The sequence below is a fragment of the Perca fluviatilis genome, unplaced genomic scaffold (assembly GCF_010015445.1).
Source record: "Perca fluviatilis unplaced genomic scaffold, GENO_Pfluv_1.0 PFLUV_unplaced_scaf_1, whole genome shotgun sequence".
Classification (NCBI taxonomy): Eukaryota; Metazoa; Chordata; class Actinopteri; order Perciformes; family Percidae; genus Perca; species Perca fluviatilis.
The window spans coordinates 922322-946921 of record NW_024375502.1 but is presented as its reverse complement, the minus strand read 5'-3'; the positions used below and the strand labels follow the sequence as shown (position 1 = coordinate 946921).

The 24600-nt window shown below is 42.3% G+C and overlaps 1 protein-coding gene across 1 annotated transcript in view; it reads right to left on the bottom strand.

Moving 5' to 3' along the window:
- The window catches only part of LOC120554973 (NACHT, LRR and PYD domains-containing protein 3-like), a gene marked incomplete at its 3' end in the record, with an annotated part of 128052 nt that overhangs the window by 100986 nt on the left and 2466 nt on the right, over positions 1–24600 (bottom strand). Inside the window, 1 exon segment of the mRNA XM_039793821.1 lies at positions 20355–20471. Within this exon segment, the coding sequence (XP_039649755.1) occupies positions 20355–20471 (117 nt within the window).

Here is a 24600-nt window from a genome sequence, read left to right as displayed (position 1 = left end):
AGCTAACCCTGCTAACACAACAGCTAACTCTTCTAACACAACAGCTAACCCTGCTAACACAACAGCTAACTCTTCTAACACAACAGCTAACCCTGCTAACACAACAGCTAACTCTGCTAACAACAGCTAACCCTGCTAACAACAGCTAACTCTGCTAACACAACAGCTAAGGACAGAGAAGAGGAACAAGAAGGCTATGCTATGCTAAGCTAAGGTCCAAAGGCTCCAAAACAAAGAAAACCACCAAAGGCTAGCCGTCTCCTTCCCACTCAAGAGAAGCTGTAGTAGGTAGTAAAGGTAAGTTTCCTTCATATCCACAAAAGTTTAATTTCTAATTTCTACCTCAAAACCAAGGCTACGCTACTTTGCTAACTAAAGGAACACCCACAGAACAGGCAGGTAACTGGTTCCAGTAATCCTACTGTTCCCCAATAAGTGACAAAATAACACCAACATGTTCCTATTTACATGTTGTGATTTGTAGTCACAGCGTGGTACAAATAACAAGGTACATGACACACGCCATCTTCAAAGAGCCTCCTAATAAACAACGGGAACTATATTCTCAGACAGGTGAAGCTCTGCTACTTGGTGAGGTGATTTGCTTTGCAGAGCTTACGCCTGTCTGAGATTATAGTTCCGGGTTGTTCTGAAGATAGAAGATGGGTGTCTCAGGTTACGTTAGTGTTTGGCCTACGCTGTTACTCTCAGTACTCTACTACTGCCAGTAGGATTGCTGGAACCATTCACCTGCAGGATCTGTGCTGGCGCTGCCTGCCGCTGGGGCCGATCAGACAGCGTTACAGCACGCACGGAGATGAGAAGGGTATGTATGGACTTATCTAACTCTGGGGGTTACGGTGAAGAAGCTGAATTCCCAAAAAGTTGGCGTGTTCCTTTAACATAGCGTGCTAAGTAGCAGCAGAGGGAGCAGCTGAGGGAGCAGCTGAGGGAGCAGCAGAGGGAGCAGCAGAGGGAGCAGCAGAGGGAGCAGCAGAGCGGCAGTTAGGAACTGAAACAATGTTAGGATCTCCCGGGGGAGAGCCCTGCCTCCTTGTGATTGGCTACCCAAAAGAAATTAAAAGTACACAGGCCAAGAAAGCTTACAAACACAAAAAACTCAGAGGCATGTTCCAAGGCAATGAGGCCAGTTTCAGCTCTGTCCAAGAAAACTTTAAATACCATCAAAGCTCTGGCAGAGACTGAGAAACAGAGACAGGAGAAGATCAGCAGTGAGGAGAAGAGCAACATCAAGCCCACAGAGCAGCCACCAGGGGAAGAGCTGGAAGAGGATCAGCCTTTAGGAGACCGTCCAGGGCACATCAGTCAACTGGACAGCAGAGTGTCCCAGATGAGAGAGAGTCTGTCTCTGCAAGAAGTAGAGCTGGTGGAACTGAAGGAGCTACTGCTTTCTAAACAGACATCCACTGAATCCACACAGCAGCAGCCAGGTGAGGAATGAGACGAAGGCCTCCATACAGGAGCTAAGAGGAGAGGTCCAGGAGCTACAGCAGGACAGACAGGCCATGGGCAGAGATCTCACTGCTGTAAGAGAGGAGATACAGCAGACAGACAGGCCATGGGCAGAGATCTCACTGCTGTAAGAGAGGAGATACAGCAGGACAGACAGGCCATGGGCAGAGAGTTCACTGCTGTAAGAGAGGAGATACAGCAGGACAGACAGGTCATGGGCAGAGATCTCACTGCTATAAGAGAGGAGATAAAGCAGGACAGACAGGCCATGGGCAGAGAGCTCACTGCTGTAATAGAGGAGATACAGCAGACAGACAGGCCATGGGCAGAGATCTCACTGCTGTAAGAGAGGAGATACAGCAGGACAGACAGGCCATGGGCAGAGATCTCACTGCTGTAATAGAGGAGATACAGCAGACAGACAGGTCATGGGCAGAGATCTCACTGCTGTAAGAGAGGAGATACAGCAGGACAGACAGGCCATGGGCAGAGATCTCACTGCTATAAGAGAGGAGATACAGCAGGACAGACAGGCCATGGGCAGAGATCTCACTGCTGTAAGAGAGGAGATACAGCAGGACAGACAGGTCATGGGCAGAGAGCTCACTGCTATAAGAGAGGAGATACAGCAGGACAGACAGGTCATGGGCAGAGATCTCACTGCTGTAAGAGAGGAGATACAGCAGGACAGACAGGTCATGGGCAGAGAGCTCACTGCTATAAGAGAGGAGCTACAGCAGGACAGACAGGCCATGAGCAGAGATCTCACTGCTGTAAGAGAGGAGATACAGCAGACAGACAGGTCATGGGCAGAGATCTCACTGCTATAAGAGAGGAGATACAGCAGGACAGACAGGTCATGGGCAGAGAGCTCACTGCTATAAGAGAGGAGCTACAGCAGGACAGACAGGCCATGGGCAGAGATCTCATTGCTATAAGAGAGGAGCTGAACCTGAGAGAGCCTAAAACATCTGGAGAGCAAAAGAAAACCAGTGATGCTGAGATCATTATCCTTATAGATTCTAGATTCTGGGTCAGCCTAGACACATCATCATCCACACAGGTACTAATGACCTGAGACTACAGCAGGAGAGGGTAGCAGAGTCTGTGAAGAGAGGAGCTCAGAGGGCTACACAGACCTTCCCCTCATCAAAGATTATAATCTCTACCATCCTCCCACGAAGAGACTTCCATCCTGACACCATCCACCGGATAAATGCTGGAATCTCCCGTGGATGTGCCCTCATGCCAAATGTCCACCCCACCAAAAAAAAACACTATTTTCCCCCCCCCTCACCCCACCAATTAACTGGCCCACCCCCCACCCTCAACATCCACAGCCTTTATGATAATGTCCACCTGGTCCACCCCTTACCCCTCAACATAAACTTACCTCTACGTATCTCACTCACCCCACACCACTAACATCCACAGCCTTTATGATAATGTCCACCTGGTCCACCACCCCCCCCAAACACCCACCCTTTTTTATACCCCCCCCCCCCCCCCCCCCCCCCCCCCCACACCCACCCCCCAAAACCCCCCCCCCCCCCCCTACCCTCAACATCCACAGCCTTTATGATAATGTCCACCTGGTCCACCCCTACCCTCAACATCCACAGCCTTTATGATAATGTCCACCTGGTCCACCCCCTACCCTCAACATCCACAGCCTTAAAATAATGTCCACCTGGCCCACCCCCCACCCTCAACATCCACAGCCTTTATGATAATGTCCACCTGGTCCACCCCCTACCCTCAACATCCACAGCCTTTATGATAATGTCCACCTGGTCCACCCCTACCCTCAACATCCACAGCCTTTATGATAATGTCCACCTGGTCCACCCCCTACCCCTCAACATCCACAGCCTTTATGATAATGTCCACCTGGTCCACCCCTACCCTCAACATCCACAGCCTTTATGATAATGTCCACTTGGTCCACCCCTACCCTCAACATCCACAGCCTTTAATTTTGATAATGTCCACCTGGTCCACCCCTAAACCTCAACATCCACAGCCTTTATGATAATGTCCACCTGGTCCACCCAAACCACGCCCCGCCCCTACCCCTCAACATCCACAGCCTTTATGATAATGTCCACCTGGTCCACCCCCACCCCTCAACATCCACAGCCTTTATGATAATGTCCACCTCTGACAGAGACCCGCCCTTATTCCTGGACCACTGACAGGCTGAGGTTGTTAGCCCCCCCCCTCTGTTACAGGCAGGTATTTAAAGGCTGTAACATTAGAAAAAGTCCTGGCCCTGACCATATTGGAGGAGATGTTCTAAAATATTGTGCGGAGCAGCTCACACCTGTGTTTACAGGCATTTTTCAGTCCTCTCTTAACTTGAAAAAAGTCCCCACTCTCTGGAAAACATCGACAATTGTACCAGTACCAAAAATCCCCAGGCCTAAGGAGCCTAATGACTTTAGGCCTATTGCATTAACTTCATTGGTAATGAAGTGCTTTGAACGCCTAGTTAAGAGCTACATCGTCTCCAAAACGCAGCACCTTCTGGACCCTATGCACTTTACGTTATCAAGCATCTAGAGGAGTTGAAGATGCTGTTGCAACTCTGCTGCATCTCTTGCATACTCATTTAGAGAAGCGCTCATGCAAAAATTATATTTGCTGATTTTTCTTCTGCTTTTAACACTATTAAACCCAGTATTTTAGCAAATATCTTAACAGAAGAATTTTTACTTGACGATGATGTGGTCTTATGGATTGTTGACTTTCTTAGCTGTAGAGTACAACGAAGTCAGAGTTGGAACGCTACCGACGATGTGACCACCTGTACAGGATCTCCACAGGGATGTGTTTTATCTTCTTTGCTGTTCATCCTGTACACAAACTCCTGTACCAGCACTTTTACTAACAGGTACTTTGTATTAAGTATGCGGATGATACAGCCTTGGTTAGTCTCCTATATGACCAGGAAGAGGAGCACGGGCCAGTTCTTGACTTTTTTATTGACTGGTGTAAGAAGTCAAATCTGATCTTAAACACTTCTAAAACAAAGGGAGATGTCAATCGATTTTAGAAGAGCACAGTCCCCTAAATCCACTCTTATACACGGGGATCCTTTAGATAATGTCACAGAGTACAAGTACCTCGGCATGGTGCTCGACCACAAACTTAAATGGGACATATGGACTTTTGTTGGGAAGTCCCAACAAAGAATGTTCTTTTTAAGAAAACTGTTGTCCTTTAATGTCAGCAGCAGCGTTCTTCAAACGTTCTACTATGCCTTTGTTGAAAGTGTTCTTTCCTTTGGCATTATTTGTTGGTTTGGCAATGCCACTGAAGTACAGAAAAAGTATATCAGGAAAATAATAACAACATCAAGTAAACTATCAGGTATTCCATTACCAAGTATGGAAAGTGTATATAAAAACAGAATACTGAGGAAGGCAAATAGCATTGTGGGTAATCAGAGGCACCCTCTTGCCCCCTCATTTGAATTGCTGCCTTCAGGACGACGATACTGTGCTCCTCTGTTTACAAAAAACAGATCCAAGTTCTCCTTTGTTCCACAGGCTATCAAACTGCTTAATATATCTAATAGTTAACAAAGGTCCGTACGGTAATAAGGTCTTCATTTATTTATGTATCGTTATCCAGCTGGTCTGGAACCATACTTAATCCATACAATCTCTCCCCCCCCCCTTCCATACAAGTGCCTTGGTTTATGAGTAATAATATCTACATGTTACAGTCTTCTTTTTGTCTTTCTCCTTGTTATTTGTTGGATGGTGTTTAAATGCCTTATGATGTGATTTCTGCTGCAACCTAATTTCCCCACGGGGACAATAAATTATTTCAAACAAACTCTGTTACAGGCAGGACCACTGAGTTCACTATGCCCTATTGCCTGACTGACTGATGTGAATAACCTGATTTCTCTGTGTGCCATGTAGCCTAAACATCATATCCTGAATATGATCAAAAACAGGATAATCCTCATGACTGGAATATTCATGTCCATGTAAACACATATGATACCAACAACATGCTAGATCCGTGGGTTCAGAGATAGCAGCCGCCCATAGCAACCAGCAGTTTATCTACAGCAGTGGAGGGCTGTGTATTTTACACCTGGGCCTTCAGTACTGTTGCATCAAAAGACAGTAAACAACATAAGCATTCACCCTTTCTACTTCTTTCAAGATAAAACTCCAGCAGGGGAGAAAAGAAAAAGTATACACTGTGTAAACCCCATTATTGGCTTGTGCTTCCTCCCTGGGGAACCTTTAAACTGGTGCACCTCTGTGTGAACAGGTGGTGTGAAATGTTTGGTGAAAAAGTATTTCACTGAAATCCCTTCATGAAAGAGGGAACTCTCATTCAGACACATTCAGCTCATTCAAGAAAACTGGAGACACAACCGGTTGGAAAATGGACATTGTGTAAAATTGTTGCCAGTTAAGTTTATTTGTGTTGAGAATTGAGACCAATTGTCTAATTTAATAATTATATTTGGGAAACAGTGATTGATGTCAAGCTAATTGACAATTGTTTATTTTCATATTGTATTTGAAATGTATAGTTTTCAGGTAAAATATTAATACCATATTGTTGGTGAAACTTGAGGCTATCTGTGTTTGTTTGATTTTGCTGGGAGGAGTTTCTCCTTAGACTTAGTTAAATCTAATTGCTATTTATGATGTGGTTACAATGACTACAATGAAATCATATATTTAATTTTGAAAATGTCCTTAAAGTAATATTTTGTTTTGGTTTTGCCTTTATAAGGTTATCAACCTAACTTACTACTACTGCTAACTACAATCTTCTACTACTACTACTGCTACTACAATCTTCTACTACTGCTACTAAAATCTTCTACTGCTATTAATAATTCCTCTGCTGCTTGTACCTACAAATTAAAATTCATCTAAAACAAACTAAACTGGAATTAAATAAAAGAGAAGTCAGAAGAAATCTGAGTTGTCCCTTGCGTCCTTCTGTCCTTGAAGAGGCCTTTTTCAAGTTTGGGCAAAGAGCTGAAGTGTGAACCATACATAACTTGACAAGTACTATCCTACAGCAATTTAATCACCTTTGAATAACCTCACCTGGGGCATCATGTATAAACGTTGTGTACGCTGGTTTTCACGGACACTTTGTGATGTATAAAAAAATGTACTTGACGTGAGAATGTGCGGGCCGTCTGCAAAGTCTTTTCTGGCTCTGTAACGTGGTGAATTCTAACTGAAAAGTGCAGAAAATCACTAAACATTACAAAATAAAGTTTCCACTACAGTTACTGGCATACATTTGTGAAGTTGTCTATGAAAAGACATAATTATATCCGCTGATACTCCATACGAGTTTGATGATATTATGTGGAAATATTTTCACATCTTTCACACTATCAACTGTTTAATTCGCAGGCTACGTAATCTCTGTTAAACATGAGGATGGGAAATAAATGATAAATCCACTTAGAAAATATTTTCAGTCATCCTCTGTATTTCTCATAGATGAAATATCTTACTGGCAACAAAAAGATCGGCATGGAAAATGCAGTAGTGTCTGTGAGTCTTTAGTTGCTGAGGCTCAGACATCCATGGCGCACAGGAGGTGGGACGCACGGATCCATCTCCCCAGGAACACACGATGCCGGGGGGGGGGGGGCAAACTCATTTGATGCATAATTGATGTGCCCTGCTATGACATGAACTTCCACGATAACCTTCGACGTCACTGTGACCTTTAATGTGACTATTACGCCACTGTTCATCACACCCCCAACCGGCCCGTCAGACACCGCCTACCAAGAGTCTGGGTCTGCCGAGGTTTCTTCCTAAAAGGGAGTTTTTCCTTGCCACTGTCGCGATAGCCACTGCTAATGCTTGCTCTTGATGGAATTACTGTAATTGTTGGGGTTTTGGAAATTACAGAGTGTGGTCTAGACCTACTCTATCTGTAAAGTGTCTCGAGATAACTTTTGTTATGATTTGATACTATAAATAAAATTGAATTGAATTGAATTGAATCCTGTGGATGATTTGTAGGCTATTAAAGGGGTGATAGAATGATTATATAGAGTATTTCACACTGTTCCTTATGGTCTCCTAATGGGGTATGTAACATTGGTTGGGCTGAAAATGGCCTGGTTGATATTTTATTGGACCTTATGCATCCCTGTGTTTTGGCCCTATTTGTAACAAGAGCTTTTCTTCCAAATATGGTATGCTCGTGAATATTGGTTGAGCGAATTGCCATAGGCAGACATTAGAGATGCGCGCTGATTGGTTGAGCGAATCCCCAATACACACACATTAGAGAAGCGACAGAATCTCATATTCCAGACACTGCAATGTTTCATTACTAAATTCACTTCTGAGAGTTTTTTATGTGAGGAATCAACTATATAAAGCTCAAATATGGGCCGTTTTACGAAAATGTATGGCTAATTGCAAAAATGGTAAGACTGTGTGTCGGACTTCAGCGGCGTGCTGCTGCCTCGCCGCCCGGCCTGCCTTCCTTCACAGACCCCGGCCTGCTGTGAGCTCCGTTAGGCTGGCAGCCCTGACAGAGCTCCAGGGCCTGTAACTCCCCTCTTCCTGCTAGCTAAATGGCCCGTGTGTGAGAGTGAGAGCGCGGTCAGCGAGCTTGTTACACCAGCAATCTCTTACCACATGTTATACACAATGTCACGCCACTTAGCTATACAACATACCTAAAGGTCTTATAAAGCTAACAACGGTGTCTGATTTCAAGTTAATGAATATTTGTGAACTGTAAGGGTTTCGTTAGCTGCGACTGTCCCTACAATCCTATGTGTACAAGATTGCGGCTAGTTAGCTAGCTTCATTTTTGGTCGTAATTCGAGTATATTTACAGTTTGAATTTCGTCAAGCCAGTTATACAACATCTAACTAAATGTCTTATAAAGCTAACAACGGTGTCCGATTTCAAGTTAATGAATTTTTGTGAATTCCAGAGTAATTCTAAGAGGAGGCTAGCTAGCTCCATCCAGCCGCAGGTTCTATCAATGAGACTCGCGGACAAGACACGTGTATTTCACCGATTGTTTGTTTAAATAACTCAACACATTAAAATTAGCTACACACATTATAAGATTAACTGGAACCTGTGGTAAGAGATTGCTGGCGTAACAAGCTCTCTGACCGTGCTCTCACTCACACATACCTGGCATTAGGAAGAGGGGAGCTGCAAGCCCTGGAGCTCTGTCAGAGCACCAGTGTTTAGTAGTCCATTAGCCAAAATCCGGTGACTTTGCGTGGGTATGGAGTGCTGTTGGCTGCCAGTCGTAACAGAGCACAATCGAGCTCAGAGCAGGCCGGGGTCTGTGAAGGAAGGCAGGCTGGGCGGCGAGGCAGCAACACAGGCAGCACCGGCGCTGAACTCCGACAAACAGTCGGACAAAAGTTGCAATTAGCCATCCATTTTCGTAAAACGGCCCATATTTGAGCTTTACATAGTTGATTTCTCGCATAAAAAAGTTTCAGAAGTGAATTTTGTAATGGAATAGCAGAGATCTGCGTGACCTAGCTAGATTCAGAAGACTACCTGATCTCAGGTCAGTTGTGTAGCCTATGTAAATGTTCTACCTGATCTCAGGTCAGTTGTGTAGCCTATGTAAATATTGGGGCGTGACTGTTCTCTTAAGGTTCCGGATTTTGAGATGCTTACGTAAGCAACTCAGCTTTGTTGAGATTCGCCCGTTTTCAGCGGCTGTTTCAAAATATGAGATTTTCATAGTAAAAGGGGTGTCAGTGGGACATTGAGCTTCTATGTATGTCCTATTTACCCACCGAACTGTCGTTATTCAACCATGACAGGGTAAAATCGGTTTTGCATTCTATCACCCCTTTAAGTGAACAAGGTGTGTCGATTTGCAAACACTGGGTCGATTTGACTGTCTTAATTCTGCAAATATTTCTGTTAATGTAGTCCTATTTACCATTTCATTATTTCATCCATGCGTGGCTCAGCCGTCTCCTGCCGTGGAGAGGCTGGCCTCACTAACCTCTCCTCCTCTGAGTCAGGTCTCCCTCGCGCTGGACTCCGTTTCACTGAGCCTACAAACACTAAATAAATAAAATGAATTGCATTACATCAGTGAGTTCCAACTGCTTATTGTGCGTAATTTGGACTGACACTGAGATGCATGTTGTTCTTACTTTCCACTTTGACATTAAACTTTATTTTTTTATTATTCTGCCATGGTTCGGTACATTCACCGCCCGCTCACCATTTGCCATTCTGGGCATTTTCTTTTATTGCTTATCCAAGATGACAAACCTCTAAACAGAAAATTTTTTCTCGCCTCCACCTCCGCGATCAGCACCTCAAACTCACTCGGTTAAGTTTTTTTTTCCGTCAGCAGCGGGATAACCCGTTGTGATTGGACAAAGAATGACGTCGGGGGCACATTTAGAGTAATTTCCATATTCATTTATGGGAGGAGGCAAGGCGGGGTCGGTCACTCATTCATGTGCGCTCAATTTCACGTGGATTGTCATGTATAAAGGAAAGGTGCGCACGACCTGGCGTACGCCCAGTTTTATACATGTGAATATTTCTGTGCGTAGGTACTTTAAAAGTTTTGGCCGTACGCCATCTTCTGGTATGAAAGCTGCGCAGTCTTTTATACATGAGGCCCCATGACACTAGGACATTAACGTGTGGAATAACGTGATTTAACACAAGACTCAACACCTAGAGACACCTAATACACTACTGCAGAGACATGAACACACGCGGACTGAAGCCATCACTTTCAAGCAGTATGACAGGATGCTGCATCACATGTAGTCAAAATGAATGGAATTACCAAAGAAACCAAAACAAACCCACAACAGCCGGTCATATTTACTCATACGGTGACCACAAAGCAATCAAAACACAAATTACACAATCAGCAATCAACAGGCCTCCCCACAAATTCCAGCCAAGCAGCGGGGGATTAACCCACACCTCACCACACACACAAAGGCACAGGAGCCACTGACACTGCTCAAATATTTAAAACCTAAAGCAAGCAGTAATAGCTAGTAAAAATCATTTCACTAAAATGCAGAAAAACCCATTATACTTACCAAAAGCTGCTCATCATATGAAGAAAAAGTACATCCACCTTTCTTTCATTAACTTTACATCTAAAAATCTAAATAAACTTGCAGTGTATACAATACATGAAATACATATGAAATTCATAAATATATTTATTATTTTATTTAATGTACATTTTGGCCTTTAATTATAAAAAATATAATTTTCTGATTCTGACAATCTCATTGCCAGCAGAGAAGGCTTTGCTGGCCCTGACGGCCCACGTCTGATCTACAAATTGAGTCATACCAATGAATATTCTGATTAATAGTGGATGGCTTGTGGGTGAAATAACGTATAAATAACGAGGAAACTATAACTGAACATAGCAGAGAGCAGAACAGACTATGTGCATTTACACATTGTTATCATTAGATGAGTGTCTCTTAGAAAGAAATGTATTCACAGTGCAAACAGGATTACGGCTGCCACACTATCATTTATAGAGACCAAACAATTACCCCAAGAGCAAGTATTTGATGCAACAGTGGACCTTTCTCTGTACACATACAGTATATTGTGTTTGCACTGCAGGAACTAGGAAATAGCATTTTGAGGGACTTTTTGAACTTAAAGTCGGTACTCTCCCAGCACAAGAGGAACTTTGTACAATAATTGGACCAGACGTCAGTGTACGTCTCTGATCGATCACATGAGCCATGCAGCACCGGCAAATGACATTGTAAACCTCTAGCTAACTAGTCTGCTGAAAGAGTAGATTAATGCTTCATCCACACACTCTTCTCACAGCGTAGAAAGCACATTGCTTTGTGCTAAACTAGGCTAAACCTGTCCTGGACCTTTCTGTCGAGTTGAAACTGACTTGATCTCGGGAAAGAGGGAAAAACAGGATGTTCCTTAAAACCACGGACAGCGCCTTTAACATACAGAGATGTGTCTAAACTACATCAGTTATTAACAAAAGGGAGTTATCTTTTTAGTTCTCTTAGAGATGTTCTCCTTTAAAACTTCCTACACAAATATGTCATTTTTGTTCATCAGTGTTTGTACCTGAGAGTGTCCAGTCTCCAGAGAGGATCCTTCAGTCCTGCTGACAGCATCTTCACTCCTGAGTCTCCTGGATGATTGTAGCTCAGGTCCAGCTCTCTCAGATGGGAGGGGTTGGAGCTCAGAGCTGAGACCAGAGAAGAACAGGCTTCATCTGAGATCAGACAGCCTGACAGACTGAAAACACAAAGAATAACACAGGAACCCTCTGTCAACACATGAGCTTGCTGTACAGGTACATTTTGGTCCAGATTAAGAATAAATATTTAAAATAATCTGTGTTTTTTAATTATTCAACAACAAAAGTAAACAATGAGAAATCCTCATGGAAAGTAACTCTGACTCTAGAAATGAATAATTATATAATTAATAACTACTGCCCAAGTTCATCATATCAACAGACACAAAGCTACATGTTAGCTGTTTTGTCAACTAAAGTTAATCAGAGTTGAAATGGTCATCAGTTGAATGGGTTAATGAATCTTGACCTGAGAGTCTCCAGTGTGCAGTGTGGACTCTTCAGTCCATCAGAGATCAGCTTCCCTCCTGAGTCTTGCAGGTTGTTGTTACTCAGGTCCAGCTCTCTCAGACTAGAAGACTGGGAGCTGAGAACTGAGGACAGAGCTTCACAGCTTCTCTCTGACAGATTACAGCAACTCAACCTAAAAAGCATATTTGGACAGTCTATTTAAAGGTATAGTGGACGATTTTCTATTTCCGGGTGGATCATCAAGACTATTGGTCCTCCTGGTTGTCAATCATTCTGGTGATATGTTTACGTAAGGCCGTTGTACATGCACGTCCCTAGCTTTCAGGTGTATATGTGTGGTGAGCTTGAGCTACGGTTTCAGCCATTCATTGAAGCATCTGGGAGAATATTTCACACGCTGGCGTGCCCTAAAAGCACAGGTTGGGCTTCCCACTGATGCCTCAGTCGTGAAGTTTCTACTCCACAGGTAAAGTTTCGCATGCTATTTGGAGAAATCCATTTAAAATCACTGCTAGTGAAAGTTGATGTAAGCTATTATTAGCGATGCTAGCCCTGGCACAATCACGCACTGCGCACACACGGTAAACATCTCAATTTGTGAAAAAGTGCAAATCTTCTTTTGGAAAGTAGGCTTGTATGAGCCATGCCAACAGCAACTTGTAAACAGTGCACTGTCGTGCACACGTTTAATAGGCGTACCCTCTCGGGAGCAGGCAGAGTGTTGCACATGTGCATTTTTCAAAAAGTACAGAGGGCGGTTCTTTTCTAAAATTCGGGAAAATCCTCCACAATACCTTTAATAATTGATAAATTAAGAAACAAAAGAACTTAGGTAGCAATATTTTTTGATAAAAGGTTGAATAACCTGAAAGTCTCCAGTGTGCAGTGTGGACTCCTCAGTCCAACACAGATCAGCTTCCCTCCTGAATCCTGCAGGTTGTTGTTACTCAGGTCCAGCTCTCTCAGACTAGAGGACTGGGAGCTGAGAACTGAGGACAGAGCTTCACAGCTTCTCTCTGATAGGTTACAGCCACTCACCCTAAAAAGGATATTCAGACATTCCATTTAATAATTGATGAATTAAGAAAAAAAATGAGATTAGGAAGCAATATTTTTTGATAAAAGGTTGAATAACCTGAAAGTCTCCAGTGTGCAGTGTGGACTCCTCAGTCCAACACAGATCAGCTTCCCTCCTGAATCCTGCAGGTTGTTGTTACTCAGGTCCAGCTCTCTCAGACTAGAGGACTGGGAGCTGAGAACTGAGGACAGAGCTTCACAGCTTCTCTCTGATAGGTTACAGCCACTCACCCTAAAAAGGATATTCAGACATTCCATTTAATAATTGATGAATTAAGAAAAAAAATGAGATTAGGAAGCAATCTTTTTTTTATAAAAGTTTGAATAACCTGAGAGTCTCCAGTGCGCAGTGTGGACTCTTCAGTCCATCACAGATCAGCCTCATTCCTGAATCCAGCAGCTTTTTGTTACTCAGGTCCAGCTCTCTCAGACTAGAGGACTGGGAGCTGAGAACTGAGGACAGAGCTTCACAGCTTCTCTCTGATAGGTTACAGCCACTCAACCTAAAAAGGATATTCAGACAGTCCATTTAATAATTGATGAATTAAGAAAAAAAAAGACCTTAGGGAGCAATCTTTTTTTAATAAAAGATTGAATAACCTGAGAGTGTCCAGTGTGCAGTGTGGACTCTTCAGTCCATCAGAGATCAGCTTCATTCCTGAATCCTGCAGCTCGTTGTTACTCAGGTCCAGCTCTCTCAGACTAGAGGACTGGGAGCTGAGAACTGAGGACAGAGCTTCACAGCTTCTCTCTGACAGGTTACAGCCACTCACCCTAAAAAGGATATTCAGACACTCCATTTAATAATAGATGAATTAAGAAAAAAAAAGCTTAGGTAGCAATCTTTTTTTAATAAAAGGTTGAATAACCTGAGAGTTTCCAGTGTGCAGTGTGGACTCTTCAGTCCATCAGAGATCAGCCTCACTCCTGAATCCTGCAGCTTGTTGTTACTCAGGTCCAGCTCTCTCAGACTAGAGGACTGGGAGCTGAGAACTGAGGACAGAGCTTCACAGCTTCTCTCTGACAGGTTACAGCCACTCAGACTGGAGAGACAACAGGACGGAAACAAGTTATTATATTTAACTCATGTTGAAAGATATCAGAGTATTTATTTATGAATAAATCCCACTTACAGAGCTTTGTTGGAGGCTTTGACCACTGGCAGCAGCCTCAGAAGAGCCTCCTCTGAAGCAGAGTATTTCTTCAGGTCAAACATGTCCAGATCTTCTTCTGATGACAGTAAGATGAAGACAAGAGCTGACCACTGAGCAGGAGACAGTTTATCTGTGGAAAGACTTCCTGAACTCAAGGACTGTTGGATCTGCTCCACTAGAGAATGATCATTCAGTTCATTCAGACAGTGGAACAGATTGATGCTTCTCTCTGCAGACAGATTCTCACTGATCTTCTTCTTGATGTAATTGACTGTTTCCTGATTGGTCTGTGAGCTACTTCCGGTCTGTGTCAGCAGACCTCGTAGGAGATTCTGATTGGACTGCAGTGAAAGACCCAGGAGGAAGCGGAGGAACAAGTCCAGGTGTCCATTTGGACTCTGTATGGCCTTGTCCACAGCACTCTGGTAGAACTGTGTTGATGTTGTTTGTTCTTCTGCCAGAAGGTTGACTCCAGAGTTGGTGAATATCAGATGGACATGAAGAGCAGCAAGAAACTCTTGAACACTCAGATGGATGAAGCTGAACACCTTGTCCTGGTACAGTCCTCTCTCCTCTTTAAAGATCTGTGTGAACACTCCTGAGCACACTGAGGCTACTGTGATATCGATGCCACACTCTGTCAGGTCTGACTCATAGAAGATCAGATTGCCTTTCTGCAGCTGCTCAAAAGCCAGTTTTCCCAGGCACTCGATCATCTTCCTGCTGTCTGGACTCCAGTGTGGATCTGTCTCAGCTCCTCCATCATACTTGATGTTCTTCACTTTGGACTGAACCACCAGGAAGTGGATGTACATCTCAGTCAGGGTCTTGGGCAGCTCTCCTCCCTCTCTGGTCTTCAACACATCCTCCAGAACTGTAGCAGTGATCCAGCAGAAGACTGGGATGTGACACATTATGTGGAGGCTTCGTGATTTCTTGATGTGGGAGATGATTCTGCTGGCCTGCTCCTCATCTCTGAATCTCTTCCTGAAGTACTCCTCCTTCTGTTGGTCAGTGAATCCTCTGACCTCTGTCACCATGTCAACACACCCAGGAGGGATCTGATTGGCTGCTGCAGGTCGTGTGGTTATCCAGAGGCGAGCAGAGGGAAGCAGATTCCCCCTGATGAGGTTTGTCAGCAGCACATCCACTGAGGTGGACTTTGTAACATCAGTCAGGATTTTAGTGTTGAGGAAGTCCAGAGGAAGTCGACACTCATCCAGACCATCAAAGATGAACACAACCTGGAACTCTTCAAACCTGCAGATTCCTGCTTCTTTGGTTTCACTAAAGAAGTAATCAACAAGTTCCACCAAGCTGTACTTTCTCTCTTTCAGCACATTCAGCTCTCTGAAGGTGAATGGAAATGTGAACTGGATGTCTTGGTTGGCTTTGTCTTCAGCCCAGTCCAGAGTGAACTTCTGTGTTAAGACTGTTTTCCCGATGCCAGCCACTCCCTTTGTCAGCACTGTTCTGATTGGTTCATCTCTTCCAGGTAAGGCTTTAAAGATGTCTTCTCGTCTGATTGTTGTTTCTGGTCTGTCTGGTTTCCTGGTTGCTGTTTCAATCTGTCTGACCTCATGTTCAACATTGACCTCTGCAGTCCCTCCCTTTGTGATGTAGATCTCTGTGAACATCTGATTCAGAAGGGTTGGGTTTCCTTCTTTAGCAATCCCCTCAAACACACACTGGAACTTCTTGTTTAGTTTAGATTTGAGTTTATGCTTACAAACTCCTGCTGGACTGCCTGAATGAATACAGAACAATGAAGATCAGTAAGTGATTTATAAAGAAACCTATTTGATAAAGCTTATAGTTAGGGAGTGAGGAGTTGCAGTGTTCACCTAACTGGCACCAACTGCTTCTCTTCATAATTGTTAGATTAATAATACATAACAAAGTAGAGGGAGGCAGGCCAGCCAAGCCAGATCCGGCAGGGGGAGAGTTCTAAGCCCGAAAAAGCTACGTCTCCTTATGACCTGTCTCTCTTAGTTACCTGTTATAGTTACGCTGTTATAGTCCTAGACTGCCGGGGGACTTCCTTCCTTTGACACACTGAGCTGCTCTCTCTTCTCACTTTCTATTACTGTTTCTATTACTGTTACTATTACTATTACTATTTGTGTGCAGCCCGTCCCAGAAATGCTTGTTACTAATCCTAGCTTCTGGGGAGTTTACTCCCCGAGTCCTTATGTTTTTTCCCCAGCGTATTTCCTTGGAAGAACGTTGGCGCAAGGCCCTGGTTGCAGCTGTCGCCGTTGTCCTGCTGCACTCCCTGCTGAGCTCAGCGATGCCCTGCAATGTCATGCTGCGTCCTGCTGAACCCTGCAGCTTCCCACTACATCCAGTCACTGTTCCATTATTAATGTGACTACTATCGCCACTGTTCATCACACCCCCAACCGGCTCGTCAGACACCGCCTACCAAGAGCCTGGGTCTGTCCGAGGTTTCTTCCCAAGAGGGAGTTTTTCCTCGCCACTGTCGCACTGCTTGCTCTTGAGGGAATTACTGGAATTGTTGGAATTGTTGGGGCTTTGTAAAATATAGAGTGTGGTCTAGACCTACTCTATCTGTAAAGTGTCTCGAGATAACTTATGTTATGATTTGATACTATAAATAAAATTGAAATTGAAATTGAAATTGAACATACTTTGACCCATCTCTGGAGACAGTAGTAAACTTCCCATTAGTCCAGCAAGTTAATTATTTAGAGAAATCATCTTACTGCTCTGCAGACAGTCAGCCAGCTCATCCTGCTTCATTCTCCTCAGGATGTGCAGTGTGATCTTCAGAACTGCCTCTCTGCACCTCCTCTGCTCTTCATCCACATCCTCCCTCTGACTCTCTGAGCATTCTGGGTAATCTGGACTCAGAAGCTTCTGGATCTTCTTCAGTTCATTCTTCACAAAAGTGATGATGTTCTCCTCCAGCAGCTGCAACAGAAGGTTATATGAATCAAATCAAACTGAAATCATGGAATCAAACATCAGATACATGTTGTATGGACTGACAATACTCTGGTCTAAAAAGTGCAGCATGGAGATGATTGTGAACAGAATAGAAGTTAAAGTAGTTGTTGTAAATGTACAGACCATAAATATTGAGTCCAGGTGTGTTTTATGCTGCTGGGCAGACTGACCACTGGGAACCTCTGAGCTCTCCTGGTCCACTCTGTGGAGGAATCAGGAAGAATTAGCTCACATCATGTCTGTCCACACAGAGACAAATACATGGTAATTTTCTGTGATGTGAAGTATTGATAACAACATTGAATTAGATGGTTTCCCCTGATATTAAAGTGTTGGTGGTACTGCTGACCCCATTGTGAATCAACAGAAAGTACTAAGAAGTAAACAAAGGCTACAACATGGTTGGCCTAAAGAACTCCTACAGCAGCAGACTGGTATCATGAGGCCAGCAGCCTGCAGCTGCTGTGGTCATGGAGCCAAATATTAGTAGGTAGAAGAAGTTTGGGGAGTCAACGGTGAATAACCTTCAGTTGGCATGAAAACCATTTTGGCAAACCATCAGCCGACTCAGGACAGGGAAGCAGAGCTTAGATGGCCTGTTTGTAGTCGGGGAGAACTGCTGACCTGGACTGAGGATACTGTTGGATGGTGGTTCCCTTTTTTTGCTTCCCTTATTGACTTCTGATCTGACATCCAACTGGCAAACCCACATCCAACATTTGGGGAGAATTTTGCATTTTGACCAATTTGGTTCAGGAGACTTGGGGAATCTGGTCATGAAGCCACTCACTGAAACTTGGCCTTAACTTCCAGACTCAAATGGCAGAGGTCTTCTCATGGCATGTAGTGTCCTGATCAAAAGCGCTTTTGCAAACATCTTTTCTGGGGCAAGTGCGTCGGAAAAGGCAAAGGTTACCAGCAATACTTGTTGAAGAAGTCCCAGTATTTGCATGCGTAATGGACAGTGTGCAGGACTTCTTCAACAAATAGTGTCCTGACCCAGGTGACATCAACAGTCGCTTAAGTGTCCAGACTCAAATGGCAGAGGTCTTCTCATGGCAAATAGTGTCCTGACCCAGGTGACACAAAAACTTACCAAGGGTCGATGGTTCTTCAGGGGGGATGTGCAGATGAAGTTACCCTGGAAGGGGCACTCTGCGGGGCATACATCCCAACCATCCCCCTGGTATTCCCAGTTGGAGAAGAACATTTGGGAAGAATTTTGCCATTCATGATTTTTAGCCTACCCTATGGCTATGGGAGATTTAAAATGCTTTTTAATGGGGCTAAAACACCAGATAATATTGGACCAAACCAGGTCACTGGACAGATTTCAGATGTGAGAATATAAATAAATGTGAAGAAGAAAGACGCTGAAAATAAATTCCAAAACTTCTCTGGATACATAAAAGTTAAAACATGAATCAGCAATATTATAATATTAACAGCTTACCTCTTTCCAGTGGAGGAATGTTGACCTTTAAAGTCAAAATAGTGATCACATGACCGGTCACTCTTGAAGGACACACAGCTGGGTTCAGGTTCAGCAGAGTCTGGTCTTTGATGGATCCTGTTACACAGAGAGTAAGACCAACAGGGATGGAAATTCACTTTTTAGTAGTGATGTACGGATCGATACTGAAGTATCGATATTTACGATCCCAACGTCTCCTGCTCTAGTATCGATTCTCATATAAAAAGATCATTATTTAAACTCAGTAATTTGGAGTGAGTGTTTATGTTATCATAAGTAACTTGTTGTCACCTGAAAAGTCTAATTATATCCGGTTAGGGGAAGTTGTGTGTGCACTGCGGCTCTGTGACGGAGCCGGCCGCTGCAACAGCCCTTCTTTAATTTCCCGCTACGAAGACTGCAGACTGCAGATTGACTATGGCTGACCACAAAATGAGTCATGTCTGGCTGTATTTTAGCTGTAAAGACAGCAGTGTCGCTGTGTGTGGACATTTTTTATTTGTGTGTAATTTTCAACCTGTTTCACTGTACAAGTCTCCGAGATTTTCTTTATAATTAAATAATATGAGAGTAGTTTATTGTCTTGTTATTAAGCAGATAGCCTACTTTGGAATTGGTAAGCCTACAGCCTATTTTTTATTTTACTTTAAACTATTTGTCACATCACACTACAAATAAAATATGTAAAAAGTATTGGTATTGGTATCGGTATCGGCAATACCAGCCTGGGTATTACTTGGTATTGGATCGAAGAGGAATTAAGTGGTATCGCACATCACTACTTTTTAGTGTTCAGACACAAAAACTGCTGGCGATTCAAGCAGCAACTAAAACAAGATTAACACAAAGAAGTTAAATAAACTATACAAAAAACTGGGTTAAAAAGCTAAAAAACAGAGAAAAATCTGAAAAATCTGGTCCTGATAGAAAAACACATTTATTGAGGATCACATTCAGTTAAAGTCTTCCTGCATAAAATATAATATTAATGTTAATGTCTGTAGGCCTAATTATTAACAATTAAATGCCAACAATGCTTTACTTTCTGTCCAAAACTCAATAAAAATACATTTTGAAATCAGAATAAAAATATAAAATAAAGATATTTTGAGTGAGACAGGAAATTATTTTGCTAAATTATTCTCATTTCAGTCATCAAATACAATAATCCATTTCCACAAAAAACACTGAAATAAGAGTACCCTGTAGGGAAATATTGACTTTATTTATTTTCTCAGTTTCGCCAGTGATGACCTTAAGGGTATGTCATGATGTCTTTGGGTTGGAAGAAGAATGGGTAATCTGCTGCTGGAAATAGACCGCCTTAACCTTGCGCAGTTCACCTTTTTTATTCTATTGCGTGCAGAGGGAATTTGAAAGACAACCGTTTATCCCGCCCCTCGGATTGAGCCCTGTCAATGGTGAGTTCCCAGACTCAACATCTTGATGTGGGTCTGGCTTGTCAGGCTATGGTCTTACTGGACAGCTTTCAGATGTGAGAATTTAAATATACGTGAAGAAGAAAGATGCTGAAAATAAATTAAAAAACTTCTCTGGATACATTAAAGTTAAAACATGAATCAGCAATATTATAATATTAACAGATTACCTCTTTCCAGCAGAAGAATGTTGACCTTTAAAGTCAAGGAGGTGTTCATTTGACCAGTCACTCTTGAAGGACACACAGCTGGGTTCAGGTTCAGCAGAGTCTGGTCTTTGATGGATCCTGTTAGACAGAGAGTAAGACCAACAGGGATGGAAATTCACTTTTTAGTGTTCAGACACAAAAACTGCTGGAGATACAAGCAGCAACTAAAACAAGATTAACACAAAGAAGTTCAATAAACTATACAAAAAAACTGGGTTAAAAAGCTAAAACACCAGAGAATATATTGGACCAAACCAGATCCAATATTTACCTAAAGTCAAGAGTTGAAGACTGGTTTAACTGGACAACTTTCAGATGTGAGAATATAAATGCATGTGAAGAATAAACTCCATAAACTTGTCTGGAAACATAAAAGTTAAAACATGAATCAGTAATATTATAATATTAACGGCCTACCTCTTTTCAGCAGAGGGTTGCTCTCCTTCAAAGTTAATATCGGGTTCAGGTGAACTTCTTAACATTTCAATTTCCCTTTCAATTTGCAGCTTCTGCCTTTCAAGTCTGTCCATCTCTCCATCTCTCTCCTCCATTTCTACTCGCCTCTCCCTTAAAGGTCTTTTTTTTAAAGTAGTGGTATCTCCATGAACCGGTGACTCTTCATGGACACACAGCTGGGTTCAGGTCCAGGTTCAGATTCAGATTCAGATTCAGGTCCAGGTCCAGGTTCAGGTTCAGCAGGGTCTGGTCTCTGATGGGTCCTGTTAGAAAGAGAGGAAGACCACTTTTTAATCTCCAGAAACAGAAGCTGCTGGAGAAACTAGAAGCTATCAAGCAGAAAATAAAGTCTGAAGCTCTTCACTGAATGATTTCTGCTCTCTGCTCATCCTGCTCTGTCATTCATTCTCTTTCTGGGAGAACAGGAACATTGGAAAGACTCCAGGACTAATGTCATCTTTCTGTCCTCTAATGGAGACAAGACTCCAGGACTAATGTCATCTTTCTGTCCTCTAATGGAGACAAGACTCCAGGACTAATGTCATCTTTCTGTCCTCTAATGGAGACAAGACTCCAGGACTAATGTCATCTTTCTGTCCTCTAATGGAGACAAGACTCCAGGACTAATGTCATCTTTCTGTCCTCTAATGGAGACAAGACTCCAGGACTAATGTCATCTTTCTGTCCTCTAATGGAGACAAGACTCCATTATGACAATCAGTCTCACCTTTCTGTCCTGTGTATCTAATGTAAAAACAGGATTTAAAGCGGAGCTTTTGCATTAGTCTTTGAGGAGAAACTCTGTTTTACAGACCTGTCCATTAAATCAACTATCCATTAGTCCATCAAATCCTTTGAGTGTTAGTGGACTGAGAATTTCTTTAATTAAAAGAGAGCAGATCTGGGCTCAGGTCCCTGATGTAAAAGCCTTCTTACTGCATTATATTCTATATATTTACATGTTTAAGTGTTACCTGCCTCCTGAGTTTTGTGTTCTCCTTCAAATAAATAAGGATGTTTGTAGGAGCCTAAATGCAGTCATTTATGTTTTGATAATTGGAATACAACAATTTCCTTTACCATTCTCACCTTCTCTCTCTGGCTCTCCGCATCGTTTTTTGGAAGGTGATTTTGCACTTGTTGTATTTTTTCCTTGTGTAAACGTAAATAACAAAATTTTAACCGTGTGATCCTGTGGATTTTTTAAAATTATTATATTTATTATTAATTTAAGGTGGATTAAGACGAGGAGATTTAGAAGAGTGTCGAGATACAGCTTCATTTTGTGGAAACCTACAACATTTTAATATTACTATATACTTACTAATATACTATATACTGTATGTATATATATATAAATAAAGGCCCATTTATATTGTAACTTATTGTTACTTTTAAATTTTTCCTGTATAAATAATGAAAATGAAATGAAATATCTGAATGCAGCAGTTTAGACGTCAGAAGTTCATAGTGACGCAGTTCCATATTAGTTGGTTTAGTTAGAGAATAAAAGAGCTGAGTCATGTTGTCTCCACATCAGTCCTGTCAGTGAATAGAACGACCGACACTAACTGCTGCAGACAGATTTCTGATCTTCAACACAAGAGTCCTTAACACTTTCTCAGGAAATAAGAAGTGAAGTAGAAACATTATATTTAACATTACAGAGCCAGAAACTAACCCTGAAGAGACCAAAGACTAACTTGGCAGAAAAATCACAATTAGATTGTTTCCCCACATGGTTGAGCCCTAATGCCCAGATAACTAACGGTGGAGAAAACTATGTACACATAGGCAGGACTTATGGAGGGGGCTTTTTACAAGTTTTGTTCCTTTTAAGGTTTTGTCGCCTTTTTCGGAATAATATTTGACTTTCTTTGCGATATTTTAGCCCAAAGTCCACAGAGGCAGCCGGTTGGTAACTTAAATTCATCAGAGCCAGCTGTAAATGACGATTGCATTTCATTGGACAATTCTGTTGTATAATGACAATAAAGCCGAACCTTGAACCTTGAACCTTTTATCAGAAACAGTAGAGTTGTGTTGTGTCTCACTTTACTCTGATGGAGACGACCGTTTGTTTTCTGACAGCAGGAGAAAGGAAATAAAGATCAGCTGTTTGATTCCAGTAAATCACCAACATGGAGATTTATCTTTAACACTTTCTCAGGAAATAAGAAGTGAAGTAGAAACATTATATTTAACATTACAGAGCCAGAAACTAACCCTGAAGAGACCAAAGACTAACGTGTTGTTAAAGTATCAAACAGCAACTTACAGTTTCCTCAAACAGTCCAAAGAGTTGATGAAGAAGAGTTGATGAAGAAGACGCTCTCCACCTGGAAAGAAATCTCTGACACAGGTGAGCTGTTTCCTGGAATGAGTCACAGCTCCACCTGTCAGGAAGCAGGCAGGAAGGGCTGCAACAGGGAGGAATTTTCACAATAAAATGAAATTTGGACTAATGGAGCCAAGGGCGAGAATCAATCTCACTTTTCTGTCCTGTCAGTTTTTCTTCTAGGTTTTGTAGAAGACTGAGCTCCAAATAATCAGTGGCGGGGAGTTTATGGTTTGTCTTTCAAGAAAAGGTTACGTTTTTCAATAAAACAATATGCATAATGTTGGACTGTTATTATTACCATATGTGTCTTAAATGTTGGAAAAGCTAGATCAGCTGATATACAAATAATCAGAAAGCTCAAAGACAAAACTTAAAGCTAAAAAAGTCTGATTACAATCATAAAATCTGAGAAAAGTTTAGTTAGGTGGTACCTAAAACGGCTCCAATGGTAGAGATGTTGAAAACAATGACATTAAAGACACTTCTCCTCCTCCACACATTACTACAACAGTAACAGAGGCATTTAGGTCACTACATTTTATTCTGAAAGGTCCCAGAGGAAACAGTAGAGTCCTGTTGTGTCTGACTTTACGCTGGTGGAGACGACGGTGTGTTTTCTGACAGCAGGAGAAGGCTCAGACCCCCCATCTTCAAACTCAGCTTCATTTAGATCTCAACTACACAGCTGTAAAGTTTCCTGACTGCAGCCTCACGGTTGGGACAGACAGACGTAGAAACACCTGGCAAAGGATTTAAAACCTCCTCTGTAGTAGTTCATGTTACAACATGGAGATTAATCTTCAACACAAGAGTCATCTAAACTTACTCAGGAAATAAGAAGTGAAGTAGAAACATTAAATTTATATAATGTATATATTTATTTATTATATTTAACATTACAGAGCCAGAAACTAACCCTGAAGAGACCAAAGACTAACGTGTTGTTAAAGTATCAAACAGCAACTTACAGTTTCCTCAAACAGTCCAAAATGTCGACGCAGAACAACTCAGGTGAGTTGTTTCCTGATGCGTCACAGCTCCACCTGTCAGGAAGCAGACTTTCACAATAAGAGCTTTGTTTCTTCCAAAACAAAGTTTTTCAGAAGTCTTCTGGTAGCTGTGCCAAGAGAAATCTCAATCATTCCCAATCTTGCAGACGGAGGCGTAGGTATATGTAAGGAGATAACATAGACACAGGCTAATTACTGATCACTAACATGCTAGTTAACATTAGTAATTACTGATCACTAACATGCTAGTTAACATTAGTAATTACTGATCACTAACATGCTAGTTAACATTAGTAATTACTGATCACTAACATGCTAGTTAACATTAGTAATTACTGATCACTAACATGCTAGTTAACATTAGTCATTAAACCTAAACAGGAAGCAATACGTGGCAAAG